This window comes from Pundamilia nyererei, unplaced genomic scaffold (assembly GCF_000239375.1).
Source record: "Pundamilia nyererei isolate P.nyererei 1_Seehausen unplaced genomic scaffold, PunNye1.0 scaffold00004, whole genome shotgun sequence".
NCBI classification, from domain to species: Eukaryota; Metazoa; Chordata; class Actinopteri; order Cichliformes; family Cichlidae; genus Pundamilia; species Pundamilia nyererei.
In genome coordinates this window covers 7,740,568-7,766,542 of record NW_005187405.1, presented here as the reverse complement: position 1 = coordinate 7,766,542, position 25,975 = coordinate 7,740,568, and the positions used below count along the sequence as shown (strand labels likewise).

The window sequence follows — 25,975 nt, the reverse complement described above, 5'->3', positions numbered from 1 at the left end:
ATGGTTTTCATTAATTCACAGAAAATGCTTGTGTACTTCGGTGTCGTGGCTTGATCAACAGGAAAACATAATATTCCAGAAACACGCTTTGCCAATTCGATCAGCTGTTCATAACACTTCCTACGTTGGAATAGACGTCAGCGCGAACTATCGTATGTCCGCCATTACCTGGCTGAAACCGGAAGTGGCATCTTTTCCTTTTTTTTTCTTTTTTTTTTTTACCATTTCCTCTTTGTTTTTTACCTTCGGGCCTTATATGCCTATACTGGTGTTTTTAAAAGTCATGTTTGACTTCATGCTTTTCTGAATAGTTTTGGGATGCTTAGAACTCAAATTGCACTGCTGGAAATGGTTTATTTTGATGCACGTGCTGTTTTCTTTGCAAATTTGCATTATAATATTGATCAACAGGAAAAGCGATAAAACCGATGATAAGACGGGTAAAAGTTGAAAATCTAAGCATACCATCACATTTTCTTAAGCTCGGCCAGAACGGAGTCTTTGCTGGGCTAATTCTGGTCTCTGGGACTTGTGTCTAAAACCCTAACTTGGACTAATCTGGCATAGGTTTCTAGACATCTTTTAGGATGTTGAATATATTAAATCTTTCATATTAAAGTGAAAAGAAGCCCAGGCTCTGAGAAATTAAATATTTTTCAGATAAAATGACGAGTTTTATTTTCCAATGTCTGCACTAAACACTGAAGCCAAACTGACCCTGCTCTGCTAGTTTATTGCGTCTTCACACACTGACGATAAATCAGGGGAAATTTTATAATCTTTAGTATCTTGGGATAAAACCAGCTCTCCCTTCTTAGCCTCACCTCTTTAATAAACAGACTACAATATTGTCTTGAAGCATCGCCAGATTTGACCTAAAATACCCACTGAAGCGATAAGAATCTCCAGTATATCAAAATATTTGTCCACCCCTCTGGAAGCCTCATAAAATTTTTATTACAAACACGGAGTCAGTTGAAAGATGATGCTGGTGCTTTATTTAAAGGGAAGTGAAGTAGGTATGGTTGCAGTACATATTAGCTGAAGCCAGACAGCTCAATGGATCAGATAATGTCTTATCTGGAGAGTTGAGAGATCCAGCAACGATCAACTTCACAGCTTAGTTCCCTCTACTTGCATTTATATATGTATACATATAGATATATATATAAAAAGATAATCATATGCAGACAACAATCAAGGAGAATTTATAAGCACTAAAACATTTTCTAAGAGTCAGTGTTCTAATTTCCAGTTTCTCCTTAAGTACCAGCCAGCCTGCAGGTAGTAGAACAGAGAATATACCTTTAAAGAAGCATGTGATCCAGGAGGCCAACACAGCCAGAGCATGCCTTAAATATACTTCTTATCAGTGCAGTGTTAAACTAAGAACAGTTTACCTGATATCTCACCTGGGTTCTCCCATTCACAAACGTACACACAACAACCCCTGGTACAGTACAGTTACTCACTCACACACTGAGCACATACGATCACGACAGACATGGAGAGACAGCCGAGAGGTAACATGAGCTAACCTGAAGATGCAGGAGACTGCGTCCCTGCGCAGGGAAAAGGCTCGGATATCGTACTGTAACAATGGAGGTCTTCTTTAATGCTAAACCTTATCCCAGCTGGTTAAAAACATTCTTAAGTACCGGAAATGTATTGCTACACAGTGTTACTCATTTGAGTCCATCTCTCTCTATATATTACAGATAATATATAAATGAATATTAAGCACAGTTTGAGGATATAGCTATATCTGCTATTCTTTTTGTTGTGAAGTACAGACGTGAATTATTTACAGACGAGGGCGTCAGTGCACTTTCAAGAATGGGAAGTCAGTTCTCTGTCCTTGAAGATGAGGGGAAATATTTAAATAGTGACGATGAAGTCTGACAGCTTTCAGAGTAGAGAACAGCAGCATGGAGCAGTGGGTTTAACTGCTCTGTTGAACAGCGAGTACAATGAAAGCTATCATCGATTTCACTAAAACGGCTCCCGAAGCATCTACATGTGAGGTGGCGCTCTAACACCTGCTTGCATTGATTTGCTTTGGATCCATCAGCCAACAGAGCAACTGATCACTAAGACCGGCCCCCACCCGCCCCTTCCTTTTCACAGCTAATAAATACAGAATAAAACAACACAATATTCCTTTTTTTGTCTGCACTCCCAAACTTGCTGGCCATATCCCCGTTTACAGATCAGAGGTCTGGGAAACGACTGGGATCTTCTTTGTAATCGGCGGGGATGAAGAAAATGGACTCTTCGAATTCGTCGTAACGGAATTCCTGAAAGGTGACGGTCGCTGTGATCGTGGGGAAGACGGGGATGTCTGTGAGGCAGGAAACACACGCAAAAAAAGGTTATTGGTGATCCTGCTTCTGAAACTCATCTACTCACAGGAATGCAATGACAGGTCGCTTCACATACCGAGTTTGACAGGAAAACCAGGCGGAAGTTTCATCTGGACAAACTCTCTGAGTTTGTTGAAGTGCTTGAACGGAGCTATGACCTCCAACACATTCAGTAATCTGGAAGCAGAAGAGAGTAAATCAGAACCTCACAAATTCTTACAAAAATAAATAAAAAATTAAAACGGATTCAATGCAATTCGAGATTTTGACTGAATTGCAAATCTTGGTAGAGGTTCAGCCACTTTCTCCACTCGACCTTCAGCACACACACACACACACACACACACACACACACACACACACACACACACACACACACACTTTCAAGTCATTCTAAGTGGTGATCCTCTGAATTTATTATTCATAACAGACAGATTCACATTTGATCACGATGTCATATGAAAGGCAGATTTTGCCTGGTTTGCTGTAATAACTTCGCCTGCTGATACAAGATTTCTTCGTCATTTCAAAGTTGCAGTCTTTGCGTCGCGCTCCTAAGCGGCATTCTAAGGAAAGAACATTTCCCCTTTAACCCTTTACAGCCGATCGGAGCGGGCACGCTCTGTTTTGCGTAACCATTTTTAAATCCCGGTAGCTCTGCAACCACGTAAGCTAGCGCAATCATTTTTTTTGCATATCAAACCGGAGGAGTTGTACTTACATCTTATGCCATCAGCTTGTCCTAGGTCACGGTTTCCTTCCACATATAGCTTTGCAAAAACTGCATAAAAATCACTTGCAGCAACAAAAACATGATATTCCAGAAACACGCTTCGCCGGTCCGATCAGCTGTTTGTAACACTTCCTAAGTCCATCAGCGCGAACTATCACATGACCGCATTGCCCTGCCTGAAACCGGAAGCGAACGTCATTTTGCGGAAATGTAGTTTTTTACGATCGGGGCCTTATGAGCCTATACTTGTGTTTTAAAAAGTTATGTTTGACTTTATGACTTTCTGTGTCGTTTCTGGGATGCTTAGGACTCATATTGCACTGCTGGAAATAGTTTATTTTGATGCATATGCTGTTATTTTGCAAATTTGCAGTATAATATTTTTTTTCGTTTTTCCTGCAGTATATAAAAATTGGTGTATTTCAAAAATAAAACTATGAAGACACTCAAAATAAATTTCCTGTGGTGGGAAACTAGTTTTTGCAACTTTTTTGTATTTACAGTTTTGAGGGATGAGCCTCTTATATTTCTCTAACTAGAAATATATGTTAAAAAAACAAAAACGATTTTCAATTTTTTTGTAGTTTATTGCACTTTTTTGCAATTTATGTAATTACTATGCACCTAATGCATGCATATTATTAAAGTTTGGGCTATAATGGTTGTATTGATGTATAGCAACTTGAAATGCTCCCAAAAATGGCTCCACAGCATGTAAAAATATAATATAAGCTCTGGCGGACTTGGTTCTATGGTAGGTCTTAAAGGGTTAAAAGAAATATTCACTTGCATTGTCTAAATGAAACTATTCCAGCATCAGCATTGGCTCTAAATGACCCTTTGATTACACCCGAGCTGAAACTAGATCACTTAAATAAATTTAAAAACAACAAAGTGATGCCAGTATGAACAAGAAAGGTAATCCTGTAAAATGAACACAAAAATTTTAAGATCTTATATATTTATGGACTTTATATTTCAGGTTAACAATTTCCATATATTATATAGTTTCATATAACACATAAATAACAAGAGGATAGTTGATACCGGCTATCTGCCGATATGCCGTGATCGGCATTTAAAAAGTAAAGGGAAGGCGGGAGAAATAACCTTTAAGCATGCTATGAGTGTTGCTGTTTCATAGTTTCTCCACTAGAGGGCCTTCTGCAACTTCCCTGTTGGCAAGACGAGAAATCCATGACTTGTCGCAATAATCTTCTTATCTTGTCATTTTATCTTAGTAAGGACTAATAAAAAATAAATAAATAAATAAAAATAATAGAATGCTTTGTGTTTAATGTCTGAAAGAAATATAAAAAAAATATCGTCCTATATATCGGATTTTTTAATTACAAACTATCAGCCTTAAAAATTCTACATCGGCCTGGCTTTAATTTCTGTGAAGTACTTTTTTGTGCTGAAGTCTAAGGAATGTTAGACTTCCAGACTCAGGAAGTTATTTGTGCATACTAACTCATTTTTAGGACAAACGTACGATAATATAACACAATTTAACAGGTAGTAAACGCTCCCATTTTATTTACCCCTTCATTCATTCATGCACATATCAACTTTACCTCACTTCCATGTGTGGCGGTAGCTACAAGTTAGCTGTCCAGGTCTTTTCTCTTTCATGACTAAAACTGCCTTTCATGTAAAAGTTAAACCTAAAACACTGGAGTGACACTGATGGCTGCCCGTGATGATAATAAATCAGTTTCTGTGAACCCCCAAACCGATTCACAAGAAAATAGCCCAGTGTTTTATTTCATCAATCACACAAATCACACACACATACAGTTTAGAGTGAAAGGTAAGCGGGCTGGGGAACTACCAGCACCAAGGCTGGAAATGATGCAAGAAGTGCAAAAGGTTTATCGTACAAATTATATTATTTATCATCAACAACTAGAGCACTGTCTATTTTGGGTCATGATGACATTAAAACGATCAAATACTAAACATAGCATATTAAACATTACAAAGCAAAATATGTAAAGGGGAAAAATTACATTAAAAAAAACATTAGCTCTGATAAAGAGAGGTTTTTATTGCTGTCTCCATTAAGGTTCATTCAGTAGACAAGATAAAGCAATTTATTGCCTTTACTAAGTTCCCGTAATATTTAACAGCATTGCCTGTAACCCATTACAGGTAAAACCCGAGCCACATCCCGCCTGAATCCCAAATGAGGGCAACGTGAAATGATCTTTTAAAGTGCTGGATCTTTTTTTATTAGTTCTTTCCCAAACAGTCGCCAAAAGACTACTTGTGACCACAAACAAAACCAGAACAGAAGGGGGGGAGCTGGGAACGTGCAGCAATAACACTGAAACCAGTGCTTCTTAGACATGAAACATTTAGTTGATTGATGATGGAATTAAAAGCCAACTTTCTGATGCACAAACATGCAATGCACTGAAAGGATGGTTTTGTTCATTACATCCCAAAGATAATAAAGTATCTTTGGGATTAAGATGATTCCAAAGAGTTCCTGAAGAATTTCCTGACACATACAAAAGAGTTTATCAAGGATTCACACCTTGGCTCATCTGAACACTTACATGATTAGTAGAGGGACAACAATCCTCAGGACAAACCCCAACACCTGTTAAATACCTGGGAGCCTCCCATCAGTGGCTTTAGAGCTAATTAAGCCTCTTGAATGAGACGTGAAAGTTTCACAGACTAAAAAGAAGAACCTACACTGACTTAACCAAGTCAGATAAAATATTTTTTGGGGAAAAATCTTTTCCAAAATTTATTATCAACTCTTGGAAAAAAACAAGGTTTAAAATATTAAAAAGAAAAAAGATTTAAAACTGAAAAACTCTTATCAGCCAGGCCCATCATTTGGCCCGACTCTGAGAACAAGTCTCGACACACGAAAGCCTTGCAGCTCCAAGGTTACAGGTGCATACAGTAAGGCATGAAAAGAAGCGAATAAGAAATTTTAACTTCAAACAAACCGTGCCGGGTTCCCATGGTGGCCAAGCTGAGCCAAAGAACATTTTTGGTGGGGGAGTGTTTGAATTTTGTAATCTTCTCATCAGTGGCTCTCTCCCACAACCAGTTGAAGCCCTTTTGTCTACCTGGCCCAATTATCTGATGTGATTCATCTCATCTCTGCACTACCCCTTTCTAGTATCCCAAGTGTATCCACCCAGGCTCAATCTGCACAGAAAGCTTCGCAAATAGATCTAAGGAGCAAGGGATGTACTTACGACTCAATGCCTAGAGGGAAATCCTGGCTCATGGCTACAGTAGCTTTGAAGTTCTTCTTGCTTTCCTTACAAACAAGCTCTCTGCCAAGATGAGGTGGCCTGAAGGTGAGAAGAGGCACAGACGAACACAAAAAGATGTTATTTCACACTCAGCAGTTATACATATTTTCTTCTACCTGCCCTGAATAAATTCCTAATTACAGTGAGGACTGATGACATCGTAGAAAACACAAGGTGCTTACTTTCCGTGCTCCGCGGTTATGTACTCCTCCCATGAAATTGTATTGGGTGCTGGAGCTGTGAGGGACTGCCTTCTCACGGGCTGGAGGGCAGAAAAACATCCGTCAGTGTTAGCACCATTCACCGCTGGCGGATGAAGCCACGGCCCTGAATTCTTTCCTTCTCACCTCAAAACTCTGCTCACTGATGCTGCCTCCTTTACTTAAGCTCTCCATGATGGCTTTGTTCCTCAGGATGTCTTCTTCACTTAGGTGCTCCCGCCGTTTCCTTGACTCCAGCACCAGACCGTTCACTGCATAGAAGTCAGCCAGGAAGTTTCCAACTCTCTCCTGTACAGGAAACAAACAGATGGTGCCATACTTCCAATGCAACAGCAGTAAAAACAAAATTTCAAACTTGGGATGTGCTGCACAGGCTGTATGGAGGATCAAAGTGAGGCTTGTGATGCCTTCAAGGGGTCATGAGGTAAAACCTAAGGGCTAAGTATGTTTATTTCCCACTGTTGTAATGTGGTTGCTCAGTTTTCTCCAGAATACTGTAGGATTTTTAACCTTACACTATAAAACGCCTCGAGGCAACTGTTTTTGTAAAATGGGAAAGGTCCCGGTGCTTAAAAACCCCAAAGTTCCTTTAATATGTTTTTTCCCCCCCTTCTTCCTCCTAATGTTGTCCCATTGCTTTTAATGGATTGGATTTATATAGCGCTTTTCAAGGCACCCAAAGCGCTTTACAATACCACTATTCATTCACTCTCACATTCACACACTGGTGGAGGCAAGCTACAGTTGTAGCCACAGCTGCCCTGGGGCTGACTGACAGAAGCGAGGCTGCCATATCGCGCCATCGGCCCCTCTGGCTTTTGCTTTAACCATACTGTGAAATAAGCCTTACTGTTTTATCCTCTCTGAAGAGCCAGCCGATCTGACTACGGGAGAAAGTGATGGACTTGGTAGAAAGGGTTGCAGAGTAGACGTCGCTGCTCATCAGAATATCCACCTCCTCTTCTGTCTCCATCTCTGACTCCTTGGGGCAAAAACGCTGAGTCAACTTCTTGCTGTTCATTTCTTTCACATCTTTCTAATAACATGATGTGAAACAGAGGTCTCCTTATGCCCCCCCAGTTACCTCGTGGTGTATTCTTTGGTACACTTTTGCTTCATTGTCCAGAACCACAAAGGACTGGGACGGTGCGGCGTCGCCGTTGAAAATGAAGCTAAGATCGCCGCGCTGACATTTCATATCGGTGAAGTCTATGAGAGTGGTGTCAAGTCTAAATCAAGAGAGAGGAGGAAGAGTGTGTGAAGATAGTTACGTCCTACTTTTCAGAGCTAAAAGAAGTTCTCGACCTCAATAGGAAACATATGCTACATTAAACACACAGTGGTGTAGATGGGGGCAGACTTTAGCTAGTATTTATATCTTACCTGATATTGATGCCCTGCTTGTAGATTTTACAGGCATCGGATGGCAGCATCCGGGACAATAAAGGCACTACAACAGATGAGACGTGCATTTATTCAATAATGACTTCCTGCTGTGTTCGCACTTAATGGAGGGTTTTGGGTGAGGTTACAGCTCCGGAAATTTTCAAAGGATTTAAAAATCAAGAGCAGCCTCAAACTATTACACGCTGTAGCTGTGTGTGAGAATATGTTGCAGAAAATTTCACATTTGTGTGAAAGTTAAAACTCACCCCAGCTCTGAAAGTCCCAGTGCAGCTCCAGATAAAAGTCACCGAGCTGCACCAAAGCATTCAAACACATCAAAAGGTCAACGCACAACATAACAGAAAGTTCAGATTATACGTGCATCATCACTTGATATTGCATGCTCACGGGTAGTCAGCAGACATTTAACCAAATCAATACAGAGAAGGTTTTTCAAACTTTATGGGACTAAAGGTTTAACGATGTCAGTGGAAAACCTGAGTTTGTCATTACAGTGTTGAAATGAGTCTCACCTCTCTGAGAGCTTTGAGTAATTTTGGCCTCTTGTCCTCCACACTCTCCCTCGACTGCTGCTTTAGTTTCCGCAGTATTGCTGTGACTGGGGGGAGACAACGGGGATGGATCATAATGGATGTGTATTATAAAAATGTGGTATGACTTTCAAACTCATTTTTTACATTGTGTGCCACATACAGGCCTCTGTGATCTTAAGTGGGCCGGGCAGGCGAAACTGTCCTTTCTGTCAGCGTAAAGATGTTTAGCTACACATTAAACCCCTGAAATATCTTAATATAAGAAAAAGCAGTGGCAATTTTAACAGCATGTCTCAGTTTTTCTAAATGATTTCATTGTTCAGCTATTACTTAATTCCTCTGGTTTGCATGAATGGTCATAACGCTATCTTTATCAAGACTGTAAAACATATAAAAATAAAGTTAAAGGTCCCCAAAATGTATGCCCTCCTTCACATTTTCAGCCTGCCAGTGGGCCAGACTGGAGTCTTTGCCAGGCCGATTCTGGCCACCTGGCCTTATGTTTGACCCCGATCTAAAGTCACAACTGTGCATTTTAACAGGAGCTGCTGAGTGCATGTTATTAATACATTTTTAAACCCCTAAAGCATGAGTATTGGCACAAGCCACAAATATTTTATGGTGGTCACCCTCTCTTCCAGCATTTTCAGATGACCTTTTGCGCTGAGGGAGATATGAGTGCCAGGATATGCATATTTCACAACCAGTCCACAGGACTGAACTCTGTCACCCAAACCCCGACACACTGATTGCCACAACGCGTCAGTTAAAATTGTGTGATTTTCATAGATTATTACATAACACAAAAACACTGAATCCCACCCAGCTTTATATAATTTATATAACTGTGCAGACACCACAGCCGTGTTTGGATCGGCTGATGTAACCCGTTGGCTCGTGAAGTGCACGACTCCCTCTCACAAACTGACCAGCGTCCTCTCGATGATACCAGAATGAACCACAAAAAAAAAGAAGAAAAAAAATTATATCTCAGCATATCTCACACGTATCCTTGGTTATTTCAGCCAGGGGAAATATTAGGCAGAAAATAGACGTGACCGAGGAGAGAAGTGCTGACGAGGCACACGCTGCTGCACTCGGGTAGTTCATAATCGCACGTCCAGATAGCGAGCTGCTGACACGATGGGCACATGTGTAAAAGTGAAAGCTGATGACCAATGACAAGACTGCAGTGCTTTGTGACAAGCTATAACACACACAAATAGACACTTGACATTTGGCAAACCCCATTATTATTCCTTGCTCTCTGTCTCTCTTTAACACCAGCTGTGCACCGGCTGTAATTTAGCCAAAGATTTAAATCTAAATATCCTTTGTCACTGGATTATGAATTTCTATGCATGGTTTAAATGCACCCGGCCCCCTCTCTGCCCCTCTGCCACCCCTTCACCCTTGTGAGTGATGTGACCTTCTCAAAAGCAAAGCTCCCGGTCCCAGTCCCAAGACAGCCTGCCACAGCAAGCACAGAGAGCCGAGACGCATACTAACAAGGCTGAGGGTCATTATTCAAACTACCAGGCCTCAAACGCTTTGTCGCAGGCTGTGTAAGAAAATGATGCTCATAGCTCACTCGTATCATCTATAGAGCCAAAAGCAAGAACTAAAAATGTGCAGCTCAGCACAGCTACAGAAACTAAAATAAATTATTTACTATTCAGCCCTTTTAGCAGACAATTTATATGTTACTTTAGCTTGAACAAATCGCACTAACTTAACCCAAAACCTACAAGGACAGAGGAGCGAATATATCTCCAAAGCATTAGCTGGGACCTTTTACATGTCATTTGACCCATTTCACTAGATGTCGAACCTAAAAGCGGTAGCATCGTTAAGCAGGGCAGTGGCAAGCTTTAAGCTTGGGGCTAACACTAAGCCATTGCTAAGGCAGCGTTCCAGCCCATCTGGATGGTGAGTGCTCAGAGAAAATCCCCACCATAGCTTTTTAGATGGGATGGCCAGACAGCACTTGTTGTGGTTAAACACTTACATGACTAACAAATGATCCTTTGAATACTAACACTTATCTCATTACCTTACGACAATACTGGAGGAGACAATTTGCTAGAAATTCTACATCTTCAGCCTTATTACAAAAGTTTTATTTGTCAAAAAAAAAAAGAAACACTGATCTAACCCTCATTTAATGCAGACACATTCTCTGAAACTTAAGATTTCATCTATACTCAGAGTAACTCATTTGATTCCTGATGCCAGTGCAAAACATGTGGGGAAAGAAAATCCAACCAAAACACTGCAGCTATCAAGCTGATGTTCAGTAACACCACTACAATATGAACATTCATACAGAACACCTTCCCAATTACCGATATGACTGAATAACCCACAAATACTGTCTAAAGAACACATTGTATATCTATATAACCCTCAGATAGGCAGAACTCAGCCTAACTGTCAAAACAGGGAGTGTGTATGATTGCAGGTGTGACACTGAGATTGCAACAAACAGATCCAAATATGAAAAGCTCAAGTCAGTCTACAGCTATTCAGAGTAGTTTTTAAAGGCTTACTCATTTGCCTGTCGCCGTAGCTGATGGCTTCTGCTAGAGGACTCCATCCCTGTGCATTTTTTATCTTTACAGGTGCATTATGGGCCAACAGGAGGAGAGCGCACTCTGAAAAGGAGGAAAAAGAGAAGAAAACAACCAAACAATGAGTGACAAATGTGATTAGTTCTACAGTTCTGTTACTGCTGCACTATCACTACATGCATTGCTATTAGAAACAATTTTAATATTTGCAAAAGGCCACTATATAGTGTTCTGCACATGCTCAAATTACGCTCATTTACAGGACCATGATTTGAAGGGTTGGTAAAACGGGTTTACCCACAATAATGTTTCTCATGCTGTATACTGCTGCAGCACTCTGTGGACTTCCTGACTAAAGTGCTTCTCTTTAAGGATCCTCTCCAAAAAAACCCAAAAACAGTTTGCTTTAATCGGTGAGCTGGCCTGACAATATGTTTAGAGCTGTGGGTGCTGAAATCACACCACAACCATTGCCTTTAACTTATGTGAATGTAATCTCATCCATTACAATGTCAGGGTTTTAACAGCGGAGAGCAGCAGGTTAAAAAATGGCTCGAAAGCGACATGTGGTTGATATTAGTCATAACAGGCTGTGTTTGTGTCACTGTTTGACAACTGAAATAACAAAGTGTACATCAGAGCAGCTTCAATTTAGAGTAATTTCTATTAAGACACAGTGCATGGGCGCAGAGAGAGCAGGAGAGAAGCAAACAGATGGTAATGCTGGCCACATTAGAGACAGACACATGCTTACGCTAAACATTTCCTGCATGTCGGCGGAGTTGCCATAAAAACTAAAAGTAGTACACTTGGTCTTCAGTTACTCAAATGACAGGAGTGCATGAAGACTCTTGACTTTACTCATTCCTACAGTTATACTTGGCAGATTTGGCTCTAGCAAGGAAATAATGGCAGACTGTGAAACAGCTGTCTGCATCAGGATTAAGTTGAGGCAGCTGTTCTGTCTTCATTTGATGGCATGCCAAACTAGGCATCAGACAGCCACTTTGTTAAACAGTGAAGTAGGTACGGGGCAGCTGTGGCTCAGGTGGTAGAGCGAGTTGTCCACTAATTGCATGGTCGCCAGGGCAAGAAACAAATTCTTTTCTAATAGTTCAGTTTAATCTGTATCAAATTAAGGTTTCAGGACTAGAGGACTTTGCGTGGTACACAGACTACAAAGAGCTTTGAGTCAAATTTGTGTTATAATTGACACATAAATGAAATTGTGTCTCTGTGCCCATAAATTGGCTTCTTTGTATGCAATTACTGATATATGTGGATTTCTCTGAGCCTAACTAATGTGTCATACCAAGATTATGTTATCGCTGCTCTGCAGAGGTCAGATAAGACACGGTTATGCGCACAAAGGGTATGTGGGCTATTCCAACACAGGAATAGGGAACTTCAAAGGGGGCTTTTAATGAGGATTCAAAATACTCTTTTAATAAAGCCATGTTAGGCCACGGAGAGCACGGCAGATTTAGTCAAATTTCCTGGGCTTAAGCAGATACTGGAAGATTACTTTTTCAGAGTGCTCTTGGTAATTTTGTTTAATCCAGTGCAAGGCAATAATAATAATAAAAATTTTAAAATGAGGTTATTTCATTTTACTACTCTATGGTTCAGCATTACCTTTGTGGCCCAACATGACAGCCAAGTGAAGAGGTGTGTTTCCTGGAATTAAAAAAATAAACACATCAAGTAAATATCAGCCTCTAGCACAAACACTGGAAATGGAAATGGAAACATGACAGCAGAAAGCTTACCATGCACATCCTTCTGGGAGATGCTGTGGGTCCTGATGAGAGAGGAGAGCCTACGCACATCTCCCTTAAACACGCATTCATGCACAGGGAACTCCAAATCGTCACTGGTCAGGATTATTGGGTTCTTGTTGTTGTCGCTGACAACTGATGAGTTACCGTTGATGTTGTTGGCATTGAGCTGCTGCTGTTGTTGTGCCGAGGTTTTGATTGACTTCTGGAAAGCCTTGTTGGACTTGAAATGCTTACTGGTGCCGTTAGAGATAGTCCCGTTGGAGGTCTCATCGTACGTGTCCATTATCTCGTCATTTTTGTTCGGTTTCTTGTGGTCCTTTCTCATGGTGCGTATCTTCTCACCTGTCATGATGTCTATCGTGCGGTAACTGGTGAACTACACACGAGGCTAACGTATGGTGAAGATGCGATATGGTAGTGGGCATTAGCAAAAAATCCACAAATATGAAAAATGCTCAGTCCTATTAGAAATTTTGAGCTAACGGCGACGCTTTTTCGCAACGCTTCTGTTATTAAAATAGCGGCACGCGGTTCCTAGGACACGTTAGCTAGCTGCAAGAAAATGAATATGGTTTGATTTATCTATGGGTGCGGCGATGAAAACAAAAAATAATGACAAACATTAAAAAAAACCACACACACAAACAATGAATCGGGAGAATAAGAAAAAAGAGCAAACGACTACATCGTTGTCTCTTCTACCGCGTCTCTCGGATGCAGGTTTTAAAACGGTATCGACGCTTTGCGGCTGAATTCAGGAGAATCGGGCGATACAACAATACTGAGCCTCAGCTAACATCTCTGCTAACCCCGTTAGCAGGCAACTGACAGATCTCGCGAGATTATTCTATTGCGTCATCTTTATGAGACGCGCGTACTTCTCCAGAAGCAACTCGCTGGCTAGCTAACGAGCTTGTTTTTGTTTACAAGAATGGCGACCTCTAAGAAAGGGAAGAAAGTTGTTAATCAAGAGGAACTTCGACGGCTAATGAGGGAGAAACAAAAGCAAGCCAGTGACAAGAAACGCATCGAGTCACCGTTTGCTAAATACAACAATCTCGGCCACCTCAGTTGTACCCTGTGCAATGTGCAGGTGAAGTCCGAACTGCTGTGGCCGGCACATGTTCTTGGGAAACAGCACAAAGAAAAGGTTGCTGAGCTGAAGGGAGCAAAAACTCAACCGGTGACACCGCAGAGTCAGCCACTGAAGCGGAAAGCACCCGACGACGAGGACGTTAAAGGAAAAAAGGCGAAACCCGCAGCGGCTCCTGGTCAGCCTTCGTTAGGACTGCCAGGAAATTTCTTTGAGAAACCCAGCGAGAGGGCAGCTGCTTCTTCACAGAAGACTGCAGGACTGAGCCTGCTGGCTGGAATCTATGATGAGGATGATGATAGTGAAGCTACTGGGGAGACAGGTGAACAGGTGGCCACACATCCGCCTGCTCAGAAGGATGAAGCTGCAGGACTACCAGCTGACTTCTTTGACAGCTCCATCCCACCCACGCCTGCAATCTCCCATTCAGGCTCCATCCTCAAAGCAGACGTTCAGGAAAAGATCCCAGAGAAGAAAGACAACACAGCCGAGGCGCTCCCGGAGGGTTTCTTCGACGATCCGGTTAGAGATGCCAAAGTGCGCAACGTGGACGCTCCTAAGGATCAAATGGACAAGGAGTGGGAAGAGTTTCAAAAGGAGATCCGACAGGTGAACACAAAGTCCGAGGCCATCGTGGCAGAAGAAGACGAGGAGGGGCGACTTGAACGTCAGATTGATGAAATTGATGAACAAATTGAGTGTTACAAGAGGGTGGAACTACTGAGGGACAGACGGGATGTGGTGAAGAGCAAGTCTCTGCCCAGAAAGCAGGAACAAGTGGACACTGGCGACAGCACTGAAGAAGAGGAGGAGAATGAAGAGGAGTTGCTGGGGCTTTTGTCACAGGACTGGAGAGCCAAAGGAGCTCTGGCCTGACTTTCTCTTGATATGTGTGACTGACCTCAGTTTTATTCAGAATATTGTTATAGCCTTCCTCAAGGTGGATGCCAATGTGTTCCAGTTTCCAAAAACTGTGAAGTTTGTGAAAATGTCTATCAAATCTTTCTCCCTTTGTATATTTCAGACTGGATTGGATATAATTCTAGTAAAAGACCTGAGTGCCACAGACACATGAGAATTGCCACTTTGTCTTATGACACATGGGAATCCAACAATCAAACCTTTAACTGTGTGTTTATTCATTGGTGCTCAAACAAAGACATTCATAAAATCTCTCATTTACATACAGTAGCAGCATGGACCCAAAATCTATGCAATGGCGACCAAAGCCAGCTAACCCATGTCCCGCAAAAACAATTAGTCGCCTACGTTAAGTTATAAATAATGCGTTCATGTTACATAAAAAGGAACATGCAAAGCACAACAGAATTAAAAAATGCAACATGTTGGATTATGTCTCTAAAGCAATTTTTTTTTATCATCCCAACCCCATTTACAAGGTAACTAGATTAGAATACATTTTTACAGCATACAAAGTCTGAATATGACAAATTTATGATGTAAGTACAACATTATTAGGCCATTTAAATGGCATAAAATGAGTCAAGTCCAGAGTGACGATCAGTGCTTCTTATACTACCTGTTACATATTGTGAGCTATGTCTTCTGCCTTTCCACTGCAATTCTACACAGGTAACATCTAAATCATTTTGTTATTGCTACATATGCCTCATGAGTTACGGCTTTAAAAATCTTTTACGTGACTTTAAGTGTTCGTAGCCCTTCAAATCTGCAAAACATCAGGAAAATGCATAAAACAGAACCACAGTCACTAGATATACATGTACAGATGGATAACATACATGATCCAAACCATCTGAATAAGGTAAATGAGGAGGGGGAACAATCAAACTTGTATCCAGCGTAGAAAAGAGCATACAAAAGTATGTTTTTGGAGAAGTAAGGAAATTGTCTAAAACCAAAACAAAAGCCTGACAAAGCTGTTTATAGTAGTCATTTGTAAACATTCATAAAATTCTATCTCATGTTCTATAAATAAAGTTTACGTGAGTTGTACCAGGTGCCGGCAGGAGGAAAGTCTGCTATACACTGACAGTTACAGCCTCAGTAAAAGCTAAATACACAAAAACTTTACATCAAGATGAGACAGTTGGTCCAAGGAACGAACAAACCAACCAACAAATAAAGACAAGTACATGAACACTGCAAGTCTTAAGATTCAGGGTAAAGCAAGAGAGTCAAAATAATTCACACTTATTTTCCATGGATTAATAATATAAACCGAGCCGTTTGTTACCATAGGAGCTGGATGTTCTATATACAGATACTCATTTGGATTGCTGTTAAAATTTAAAATGCTTTGGGGCTGACACTAAGTCGAAATGGACTCGAGGATGGGGAGCGAGTACGGGGAATGTCAGTGTCACTTTTTCCACAATCAGTATGATAAATATTCAGTTCAGGAAAGTGCAGCAATTACAGAAAAGAGGCGGAAACCCCAAACCCCACAGACCCAGCTGGGTATTCAATACTGTTCACTGCTCTCGGTGATGATGATGTGCTCACAAACCTAAAGCAGCTCTCAGCTCCTTCAGCGAATACTTCTGATCCCCATCAGTGTCAAAGCACTTGACGATACGATGGCTGGGTGTTGATGTTCCAAATATTTCCCTCAGGTCCTCGTAGGTCAGACTCAATGAATTTTGTTCGGCATCTGTCTGCTGGAACATGCGTTCCAAGTCTGTAACAAAAAATATTTTAATTACAAACAAAATTTGTACACTTTGGAAATATTTAATTTTCTGCTAAAAGCAAAGCAACAAGTTCTGGAGCCTCCTCACTTCTGTCCTGTTAGTTTGTTTTAAAACATCACATAGCTTATTAAGATTTAAAGAAAAAAAAATCATAAAGAACATCAGGATTCAGCATTTATGATTTTAGAGTTAGAGCTGAAATACAAGGCATATACAACCACCAACAAAAAGTTGCCCAGTCTTCAGCAAATACATGTACTGCACATATAGTGACTGGATGGAAATGCAAACTGCATTTTCCTAATTGTAAACAAATATGGTATATAACTGGCTCAGTTTACCACACAAAACTGAACCTGTTTAATCCAGAGGTTGTGGCATCACTGCTTAGAAAGTGACCGCTCACAGTAGTGTCCTTCTTCCGTCCTGCAATCAATACCTGCACTAATGAAATTCAATTATTTGCTCTTAATTATGTTTCATTTCATGCCAGGACATTTGACACAAACCTAATTTCATAGGTTTAGAGCATGTCCACACATTTACAGTTTTCTAAGAAAAATGCATTTCCGCACCACTCTAGCATTAGGAACCCTACAACTGAGTCTTTTAGAAATGCCTGATATTAGGTTTGCTATTATGTGTGGAGATGCTAAAACATTCTTCTGGACACAGATCATTTTCATATAAGTGTGGATTTAGCCTCACTGTACTACAAGGATATGAGAGGACTGCGATGGTTTTGTTCTTGCAGCGCCTCGAAAGCTCATTAACGCAATGTATCCCTTTTGCTGAATCAATGCAAAAAAAGTATCAAAATAAGATTAGGGGATTATGCGCTGGGCTATTTGTTGGCTGAAAGGTAGTCTTATCATCTTGGTAAGGTTGCCAGGCAACAAGCAGAGACTCCTTTCATTACAGCGAAGAATCAATCGTCTCATTTAACTTCACAATAAAGCCAGCGTGTGTAATTCCCAATATTTTGATTTTATTTCTTATGAATGCTGAGATATGTATTTTATAGTGTTAGAGTGCACCTGTCAGAGAACCGATGCCAGGCAGTGACACAGTCTTTGGACATTTTGTCCAAATATGTCTCCTCGAGCGGTTTGCAGTTAAAAAGGGAGGATGCCTGCTCGTCTGTGGCTCTGTCAGCGGGGTGGTGATCTCTGTCAGAAAATACATAAATAAAGAAGAAATAAGCATTAAAATGCAACACGGGGCAAATATGACCTCTGTGATAACCTCCCTTTTGTCTACACCTTACCCTGCACATCCCCCGGTGTTGCTTTGGTTGTTGTAGCTTCGTTCACCGCCTCAGTTGCTGGACTTTCACTGCTGACTGCTGCTTCAGGTGCTGGGTCATTGTTGTGCAACTGTACAGCAGAAGATAAAATAAAAAGTGCTTACAGTGTTCCTGTAAATCCTGGTATCAACACAACGCCACAAAATCATCAAAGGGAAGGGAAAAAAAAGGCTCATCATATTACTGACGCTTTGTTTTGAGCCGTTCTCTAATGAGGCCACTCTCTGATGAAGATCTGCCACTGTAGAGAGGAGGATGTGGATCTGCTCATCGGTCCATGTGTGGTGCTGCTCCTCTGTCTTGTTAACTTCACTCATGGCTTTTCTCAGGTCTGTTATGTCCTATAATGATTAAAAAGAACATGTCAACCATCTCATAGTTAAGGGAAAATAGATTTTATACCAAGGTGTTAACAGGTTCAGGTTGACAATGTACCTCATATGACTGCTGCAGTCATGGTATCAGGTAGATGGAAGTGTACAATTACTTTGTGTGTCTTTTATCTTCCTGTTGTGCTAATGAAAAATAATGTGGAGAAAACATTCTGCAGTCGTCTCGGATATTTGACCTAGTTTCACTCTGCAAACTAAAGCATCTAAGCTCCCAAAATAGATTGGCACTTGTTTCATGTATTATGGATGGAAACACAAGGCATGAATCCAAGAAATGACAGGACCTTCTTAACCCAGCAACTCCGTCAATGTAAGCTTGACAAGAACTGCAAAAGCATGCATGCATTTGTGGTTTAACAAGTTAATCTCGCTGTGGCGAAGTTCACCTCAGCTTCTGGTTTGGATCTGTGTAACAGTTAAGCAGATCAACTAACATTTCATCGACTGAAACGCCTTGGTCATGTCTGAGTAGATATGTCTCAATTCTGAGTGAGACTGAAAGTACATTAGACAGCAGGACACCAAGTTATTTAACGCATTCATTCCAGTGCGCGCAGTACTTGTTTTATGCGCACACCTGTCTCTATACGTCCATACATAAATAATAAATAAGATCTGCAGCCTTCAGCAGCATTTGAAGGGAGCAGAGATGTAAATAAAAACAGACAAGCTGTCAAACAACATAAGTGAAATCCAACTTTGACATTGACTCATAAAATAATTTTTCAGCTTTGCTCATGTGAAATACTAAAGCTTGAAGCCCTATCCTATTTCTGAAGGAATACAGCTACTGATTATTCTGTGATGGTTGTCAGCTGCCAACACTGCATTAACCCTTCAATATTTGTGAAAAACAGCTGGGAAGGCTATACTCATGGACCCTTCTGCCTCTCACACAATTGATCAACATTGAGAAACAGTCGTAACTACTGAGACACACTGAGATATATAACCACTGGCTACTTTATTAGGCATATCTTGATAGTGCCAGCTAGGATCCCCTTTCTCCTTCAGAACAACCTCAGTTCTTAGTACATAACGAGTGGTTATTTGAGATACTGTTGCCTTCCTATCAGCTCAAAGCAGTCTGGTCATTCTTTTCTGACCTCTGGCATTTTCACCCAGAGAACTGCTGCTCACTGGATATTTTCTCTTTTTCACACCATTCCCTGTAAACCCCAGAGATGGTTATGAGGAAAACTCCCAGTAGAACGACAATATGCGAAATACTGAGACTAGCCCATCTGGCACCAACAACCATACCACATTCACAGTCACTTAAATCACTTTTATCCCCCATTCTGATACTCATTTTGAACTTTCGCTCATCTTGACCATAACGACATGCCCAAATGCATGAAGCAGCTGCCACGTGTTTGGCTGATGTTCCTAAACATGCAGTTGAACAGGTGTAACTAATAGAGTGGTCACTGAGTGCATGTGGATGATTGAATAACACAAACAAGAGGGTTGTGTACATTCTAGAAGGAAAGTAAAAAATTAAGAATAAAAATAGTTACATTTAAGTGACTAAAAATGTTTTTTGCATGTGTAACTACACAGATTAACAATTAAAACAAAAACGTAAAACCTAATTGCTTATACCTATATACACTTTCTGAATCAAGTAGCTTTAGCCATTTTCGCTTCAGTTTAAAAGACATTTTTCCTTCAGAAATATTAAAGATATCTGTGCTCCCTGACATGACACTAAGACAAAAGAAGAAAAACTGAGTGTTTAAAGCAGTCTCAGATTTTTGCTTTCAGAAATTGTTTGCGCATTTAATGTAATTATTACCTGAAATCTTTCCCAGGTTTATTATCAACATACATTAATGTAACTGCATGCAAACAATGGCCAAATAAGGAAAAAGTACAATTAGTCAACTTCAAACATACACAAGCAAGAAGTACAAAAGCAATCTGAAAGTGTGAATGTGTGGAGGAAGCGCTTTCAAGATCTGATATGCTCTTTAGTCACAACATGTAGTTGTACCAACTGTCAGTTGTTCAATCCAAACTATTACAAATGTCACTGATAAATTTACCACTGTCTCCTTCAAGTCGTCATCTTTCTTCTGAGTTTCAAGAGCAGCCTGCATAGTCTTCACATCGTGTTGTACACTTGTAAGCGTGCTCCCAATTGTAGCAACACTCTGGAAAAGAAAAATATTTGTAAAGTCACTTCTAACAAAATTTTTAAAAGGGGGAAAAAAGTACATGGCATCTTTTTTCTGTTTTTATTACCCTTTTCTTCTCACCTTTTGAAGCTCTTCTACTGTTGTTGGAAGGCTAATTAAATCAGCAGCGGATTTCAAGTTGGCCTTTAAATGGTTTACAGCAGAGTCCAGCAAACTGATCTGTACAAATAAAAGACACAAACCATCCACTTTATTAGGAACACCTAACAAAAAATGCAATCTAATAGAACATCCCTCAAATTTATCATCACTAATGTTACAATATTCTGTTTGTTTTACACATTTAAAACAAATGTATGTGGTGCTTTTGGACTGTATTACTATTACATTATTATACTAGGTATGTTATTTTGTCCATTTTGCTTTGAATTTGAATGTTTCAGTAAAAATGTAACATGTTTGTTAATAAATTACTAAAAAGCTGACGTCTTAGTCTGGTGACTTCAACAAACTGGCATCTTTATATATTCGATCATTTTATCTCAGCAAACCTAAACTTAAGACTAAAGAGACTAAATAAATGTAAAAATCTTCTTCTTTGTTCCTACCTATCATTTCAGAAAATTTAAAAAAATCCAATCCAATTTGTAGGAACATAAATTATGCATTTTTTTTTTACAAGTTAACACCACAAATTAAAAAAAATACTTTAACTACTACTGTTGGCACCACTTCTATTTCATGTATTATATCTGCGATTTCGAAAACTTTTCTAAAGCAATTTTCAGCTACATGGTATGAAAAGTGCATCATCCTGAGTTAAATCTCACTCTAGGTTTAACTACCACTCAGTAGCTTATCATTAACAGCTCAGTTTTGTATGTATGACTGAGTAAATGTCGAGGTGGTTTCAAAACCTCCAGACAGACATTATGACTGACCTTTCGGTTAATTTCTGTCAGATTGGACCAGAGTTTGTTCAGGCCTCTGCCACCGTTCTCAATATCATCAAGCTGTCTCTCCTTGTTTTTCAGGTCCTCGCTTAATTTTGGTATTTCACTTGACGAAACCTTCTGGCTGGATTCCACTGTAACAAAAAACAACATAAGTGTTAAAATAAAGGAATATGTGACTGTTTAACTAGCATATAAAATGCTTGTGTACAAAGTACAAGACCTTTTTTTTCTCTTTTCTTTTCAGTGATAACAAAAAGATAACAAGGTTTGTTTAGGAGTCTTACTGCTGTGCAGCTTTTCTTTCAGGGAGTCCAAATCTTCTTTCAGAGCAATCTGCATCCATATGAGCCCAGCACAGGCCATGACACAGGCAGCTAATATGATGAACAGAAACAAGGGATAGCACACATTGCAGCACTGTGTGTAGCTTCTTCTGTAAAGAGAAGAAACACAGTAACGTGAGACTGGTTTACAGCCGTACACATTCTTCCATTTTTAATGAAGGAGATATTTTCAGAAGGCTGTGTGCTATGTTATGGGGATTATGAGGATTATTTCTAAGCAATCATGCTTCAGAAATCTGGATGGGTAGATTCTATACAGTCAATGATTTTGCTAATGCTCTGAGCACAGAAGCAGGAGAGTGAATTGATCTGGCAATAAAGAGGTTTTCTTTTAATCTCTGCACTATAAAGGCAGTGTGCTCGATGGGAGCTGACTGTTGAAATGATGCTGAAAAACATATTTATTATTTTTACATTTTCCCATGTATCCCTGAAGTTTATAAAATAGTGACAAGCCAGTCCCAAAGCATGACACATTAAAACACAAGCACACGTTATTAAAAGTGAATTCAGAGGTAGAATTCACTTTCAGATTTTCTTTAGAAACTCAAAGTGAATTTAAGGCATCTTATTAATGAGGTCAAATGCGTAGGAAAAAACATGCTAATTATACACACGTAACAAAATCTCGTTAAACTGCTTACTTACTTCCCAAAGTTGACTCCGCCGTTCATGCCGTTGAAGTCGTCATCGTCGGAACTCGAGTCCGATTCCGAGTCCGGAGGCTCGGTTCGGAGAAGCCGGTGACCGGAGCCCTTTTTGGTCTTCTTCCTCTTGCTGTCCCCGAGACCAATCAAAGCATTTAGCTCCTTCCTCTTCTTCATCTTCTTTTGAGGGGTCAGCGAACCCGCCGAGCCCGATTTAAACCCCACTAAATCCAATGTTTTGTCCAGTTTGGTAGATGTTAAGTTTACGGAGCGGAGCTAAGATAACTTAACGTCCTTTTGCTAGCTTAAATTTCAACCAGGCAATGGTGCAAACAGATAAAAACACATCGGTTTTTTGGATTCTTTACCATACAAATAATACACGAACAAAGTGTTCGGTGTGACGTTACCCTCCGACAAATAAAGGAGCTTCTCTAAAATAACTTGTTCAACGGGCTACCGGTTAGCTTCCTCGGCTAGCATCTTACAGCTTGCTAACGTTTGCTAATGCTGGTCGCCGCTGTGCTCTTACAACGTCTCATTGAATTTTAAAATTCGCTGCTCTGACCTGTGTCATTTCCGAAACACAGCATTCAAGTGTTTAAATAAATCAATACAACCTGTCGGTCATATCGTAAACATATTTCCAACAACAATTTGTTCTGCTGCCTGTGTTGTTTGGGTAGGGCGTCCCAGTAATCTCACAGCTCATTGGTCCAAAACGGTGCCACTTCCTGCGCTCCGTTTTGACAGGGAGCGAGCCATGGGAGCAAAACACCAGCCGTCCCCGACAGACAGACAGCAGTCGCACGGTCGTGTCAAAAAGTGACAGATAATATTTAAACTGTTGTAAATGACTTATAATCTGTCGCTGTGAGCCAGGGTTTTGCAAAACAACGAAGACCGATAACAGTGGAACACAGAGTAGGTGCAATAACGCTGAGTCATATATAAATATATATGAAACAAAAAAATTGATGGAGCTTTAAAGAAAACAGACGACAGTCTATGAATATTTAATCATTTGATTACAGTCTATTATATACTTTAAAAGCACCTGTTGTCTTGTAATGTTCCTACCTTTCATGCTTTGCTGAGGGAGGTTACATGCAAATGTGTCAGCCAATTGATTCAGAAAATCTGGTCATAATAGTTTTAACTGTGCCTTCTTTAACTGATCAGTGATGTTTTCCTACTTCTCAAAACACTGGAAAATTTCACGGTGTAATCACTGATGATTGTATTTTTGTGTTGTCTTTTATTACTTTTTTGTTTTTTGGTTTCAAGTGGACTATAATGACTGAAATAAATAAAGTTCACTTCAGTTCAGGATGTAAATTACAGTACAATAATTAAGAACAGTGTTGTGCACATGGCACACATAATTTAAATATCAGATAAACATAATACAATATAATTCTCTCTCTTATTTTGTGATGAAATTGGGACAAAGTTTATAATAGCATAACAATAGGGGTTTATGTGTTAACTTCTTGGTTCTTTCATTTTTCCATGTTTTTAGATGAGGCACTGAAATATAGGCTTTAATAATGTTGCTAAAATACAAATCATGATGACATTTTACAATTAACATGGAAAAAATTCTTATTGCAAATTAAAGATATGCTGTTTAACAACAGGAGGAGTTGTTGTGGTTAAAAAATAACTTAGCAAACACTTGCATCCACTTACACCTACATTAGAGATTGTACTCGTTCAGTTATGATATTCTTTTATAAGATCCTATTTATACACTTTAAAAATAGGGACTTAAAGTAGTGATCATTTTCATCCACAAGTAAAAGAGTTTATACTTTTTTTGAAAAAAAAAAAGAAAATTCTTTGTACTTTTATTCCCTCAGCAGTATTTACTTATTCATGTATTTATTCTTTTTTTTTTAATGGTAACATTAATGATTCTGGACAAAAATTAAAAATTAAAACTACTACCAGGTAAAATGAATAACACTGATTATTTTTCACTCACTGTGCACTGCTTTGCGGGAAACATTAGGTTCTGGCTTTCATGTGGATGGTATATTGACACCCACTTACACACTAGTGAAGATCAATCACACACCCTGAAGGGAATGGACTCCCCAAGCAGGACAACATACCCTGTCAGCCAAACCACAGAAAATACTAAGGAATGGCTGAAGGGTAACAATAATAATTCACTGATATTCTAAATAAATATTTAAAGGAAAAAGCTTTAATTGAGTCAGAGCATCTGGGCAACATTATTCTCACTGCAGGATTAAATTCCCTGAAAACTTGGCTTCAAATCTTACAATTCTCCAAAGAATTAAATATTTATGAACAAATAAGCAACAATCAAAGTTAAGGCAAAGAAGAAGAAAAAAACCCCTCAAGTCTGCTCTGTGTTGGTGATATTTTATCAATGTCATCATATTTTGATGGAAAATGTTGCCAAGTTGTGATTTGTTAATAAAAAAAATTCCATGCTACCTTTTTCCTCACAGGTTACCTGCTGTGTCAAACAAATGAGAAGACTAAAGAAGAAATACGTTAATTACAGTTTCCCTCGGTCGCTTTGGTTCAATTCTCACAGCACAAAAGTCATTCTCACTACTCTTACTGCAGTGCTCCAATCAGTGACGCATTTCCTCACTTACATTTGACATTCTCATTGTTTTTACACACACTGCTATTGTTTCTAGACAGACTTCACTTCTAAAAGTATTCGTTACTGTGTTCACACACTTCTACCTTGAATCTGACAGCTCATCAAAACAGTTTGTACTTTTGTCACAAGTCTAGATTGCTCGCTTTCCCGAATACTGTCCAGCATTGCATTAATTTTTTCAATCAAATTACTTTAAACTTTTTTCAGATATGTGTGAAAGAATAAATGCAGTAACACACTGTCAGAGGTTTTCTTGCAACAAATAGAAATGCTCCTCTGCATAGTTTGCAGGCAACGAGTTGAGTTACTGTTGCCTTCCTATCAGCTCGAAGCAGTCTGGCCATTCTTCTCTGACATCAACATTGTACTTTCACGCAGACAACTGCTCCTCACTGGATATTTTCGTATTTCAGAAACCCTGGAGATGGTTGTGCAGGAAAATCCCAGTATATCAACAATGTCTGAAATACTCACACCAACATGTCCGACATTCCTTATTCCGATGCTCGGTTTAAGCCTCAGCAGGCTGTCTTCACCATGACTACATCTCTAAATGCTTTGAGTTATGCTGGATTACTGTAATGAGCAGTGGAACAGGCGTACCAAATAAAGTGGTTGCTGAATGCATGTTGTTGACTTTACTGGACTGCACAGTAGTTGATGCTATGTTCTCAGTATGTATATTCTTTGGCTGTTTTCTGTTTCTGAGCACTATTTTGCTTTTCTTCATCAGTTTTATAAAGTTTTTTTTTTAATCCTTCACATTTCATTTCCAGAACTCTTTCCAAAGTAAGTAAGGTTTTGAGAAAAAACCTCAACATTTCAAATACTCAGTCTTTAAATGGTGTTGAAGCGATTGATGTACTCTTCATGCCTTACCAA

The 25,975-nt window shown here is 39.7% G+C and overlaps 3 protein-coding genes across 3 annotated transcripts; 1 reads left to right on the top strand and 2 right to left on the bottom strand.

Moving 5' to 3' along the window:
- Positions 1-975: 975 nt before the first annotated feature.
- Positions 976-13,256, bottom strand: LOC102214268 (ankyrin repeat domain-containing protein 13C-like). Its single transcript, XM_005721434.2, has 13 exons — positions 12,881-13,256; positions 12,747-12,788; positions 11,091-11,195; positions 8,521-8,606; positions 8,254-8,299; positions 7,985-8,051; positions 7,686-7,830; positions 7,452-7,583; positions 6,728-6,889; positions 6,563-6,642; positions 6,321-6,419; positions 2,440-2,540; positions 976-2,341 (listed from the first exon to the last, which is right to left on the bottom strand). Exons 1-13 carry the CDS (start codon positions 13,239-13,241, stop codon positions 2,211-2,213), a joined length of 1,557 nt encoding a protein of 518 aa, XP_005721491.1. The 5' UTR covers positions 13,242-13,256; the 3' UTR covers positions 976-2,210.
- A 562-nt stretch (positions 13,257-13,818) lies between these two features.
- znf830 (zinc finger protein 830) lies at positions 13,819-15,105 on the top strand. Its single transcript, XM_005721432.2, has one exon. The coding sequence runs from the start codon at positions 13,824-13,826 to the stop codon at positions 14,859-14,861; it is 1,038 nt and encodes a 345-aa protein (XP_005721489.1). The 5' UTR covers positions 13,819-13,823; the 3' UTR covers positions 14,862-15,105.
- Positions 15,104-23,180, bottom strand: efcab14 (EF-hand calcium binding domain 14). Its single transcript, XM_005721433.2, has 9 exons — positions 22,448-23,180; positions 21,740-21,888; positions 21,441-21,586; positions 20,620-20,718; positions 20,407-20,514; positions 18,155-18,307; positions 17,928-18,036; positions 17,698-17,829; positions 15,104-16,647 (listed from the first exon to the last, which is right to left on the bottom strand). Exons 1-9 carry the CDS (start codon positions 22,621-22,623, stop codon positions 16,469-16,471), a joined length of 1,251 nt encoding a protein of 416 aa, XP_005721490.1. The 5' UTR covers positions 22,624-23,180; the 3' UTR covers positions 15,104-16,468.
- Positions 23,181-25,975: the final 2,795 nt, after the last annotated feature.

What these genes read in the sequence shown, in the direction of transcription:
- efcab14 (XM_005721433.2), bottom strand. Translation starts at nt 22,623, where the DNA reads ATGAAGAAGAGGAAGGAGCTAAATGCTTTGATTGGTCTCGGGGACAGC. An exon ending in TGACAGAAATTAACCGAAAG is followed by an intron (nt 20,719 to 21,440) that starts GTCAGTCATAAT and finishes TTATTTGTACAG; the next exon opens with ATCAGTTTGCTGGACTCTGC. An exon ending in AGAACGGCTCAAAACAAAGC is followed by an intron (nt 18,037 to 18,154) that starts GTCAGTAATATG and finishes TCTGCTGTACAG; the next exon opens with TTGCACAACAATGACCCAGC.
- LOC102214268 (XM_005721434.2), bottom strand. Translation starts at nt 13,241, where the DNA reads ATGACAGGTGAGAAGATACGCACCATGAGAAAGGACCACAAGAAACCG. An exon ending in TGTCATGTTGGGCCACAAAG is followed by an intron (nt 11,196 to 12,746) that starts GTAATGCTGAAC and finishes CCTCCTTTTCAG; the next exon opens with AGTGCGCTCTCCTCCTGTTG. An exon ending in TTCCCTCTAGGCATTGAGTC is followed by an intron (nt 2,541 to 6,320) that starts GTAAGTACATCC and finishes TTCTGCTTCCAG; the next exon opens with ATTACTGAATGTGTTGGAGG.
- znf830 (XM_005721432.2), top strand. Translation starts at nt 13,824, where the DNA reads ATGGCGACCTCTAAGAAAGGGAAGAAAGTTGTTAATCAAGAGGAACTT.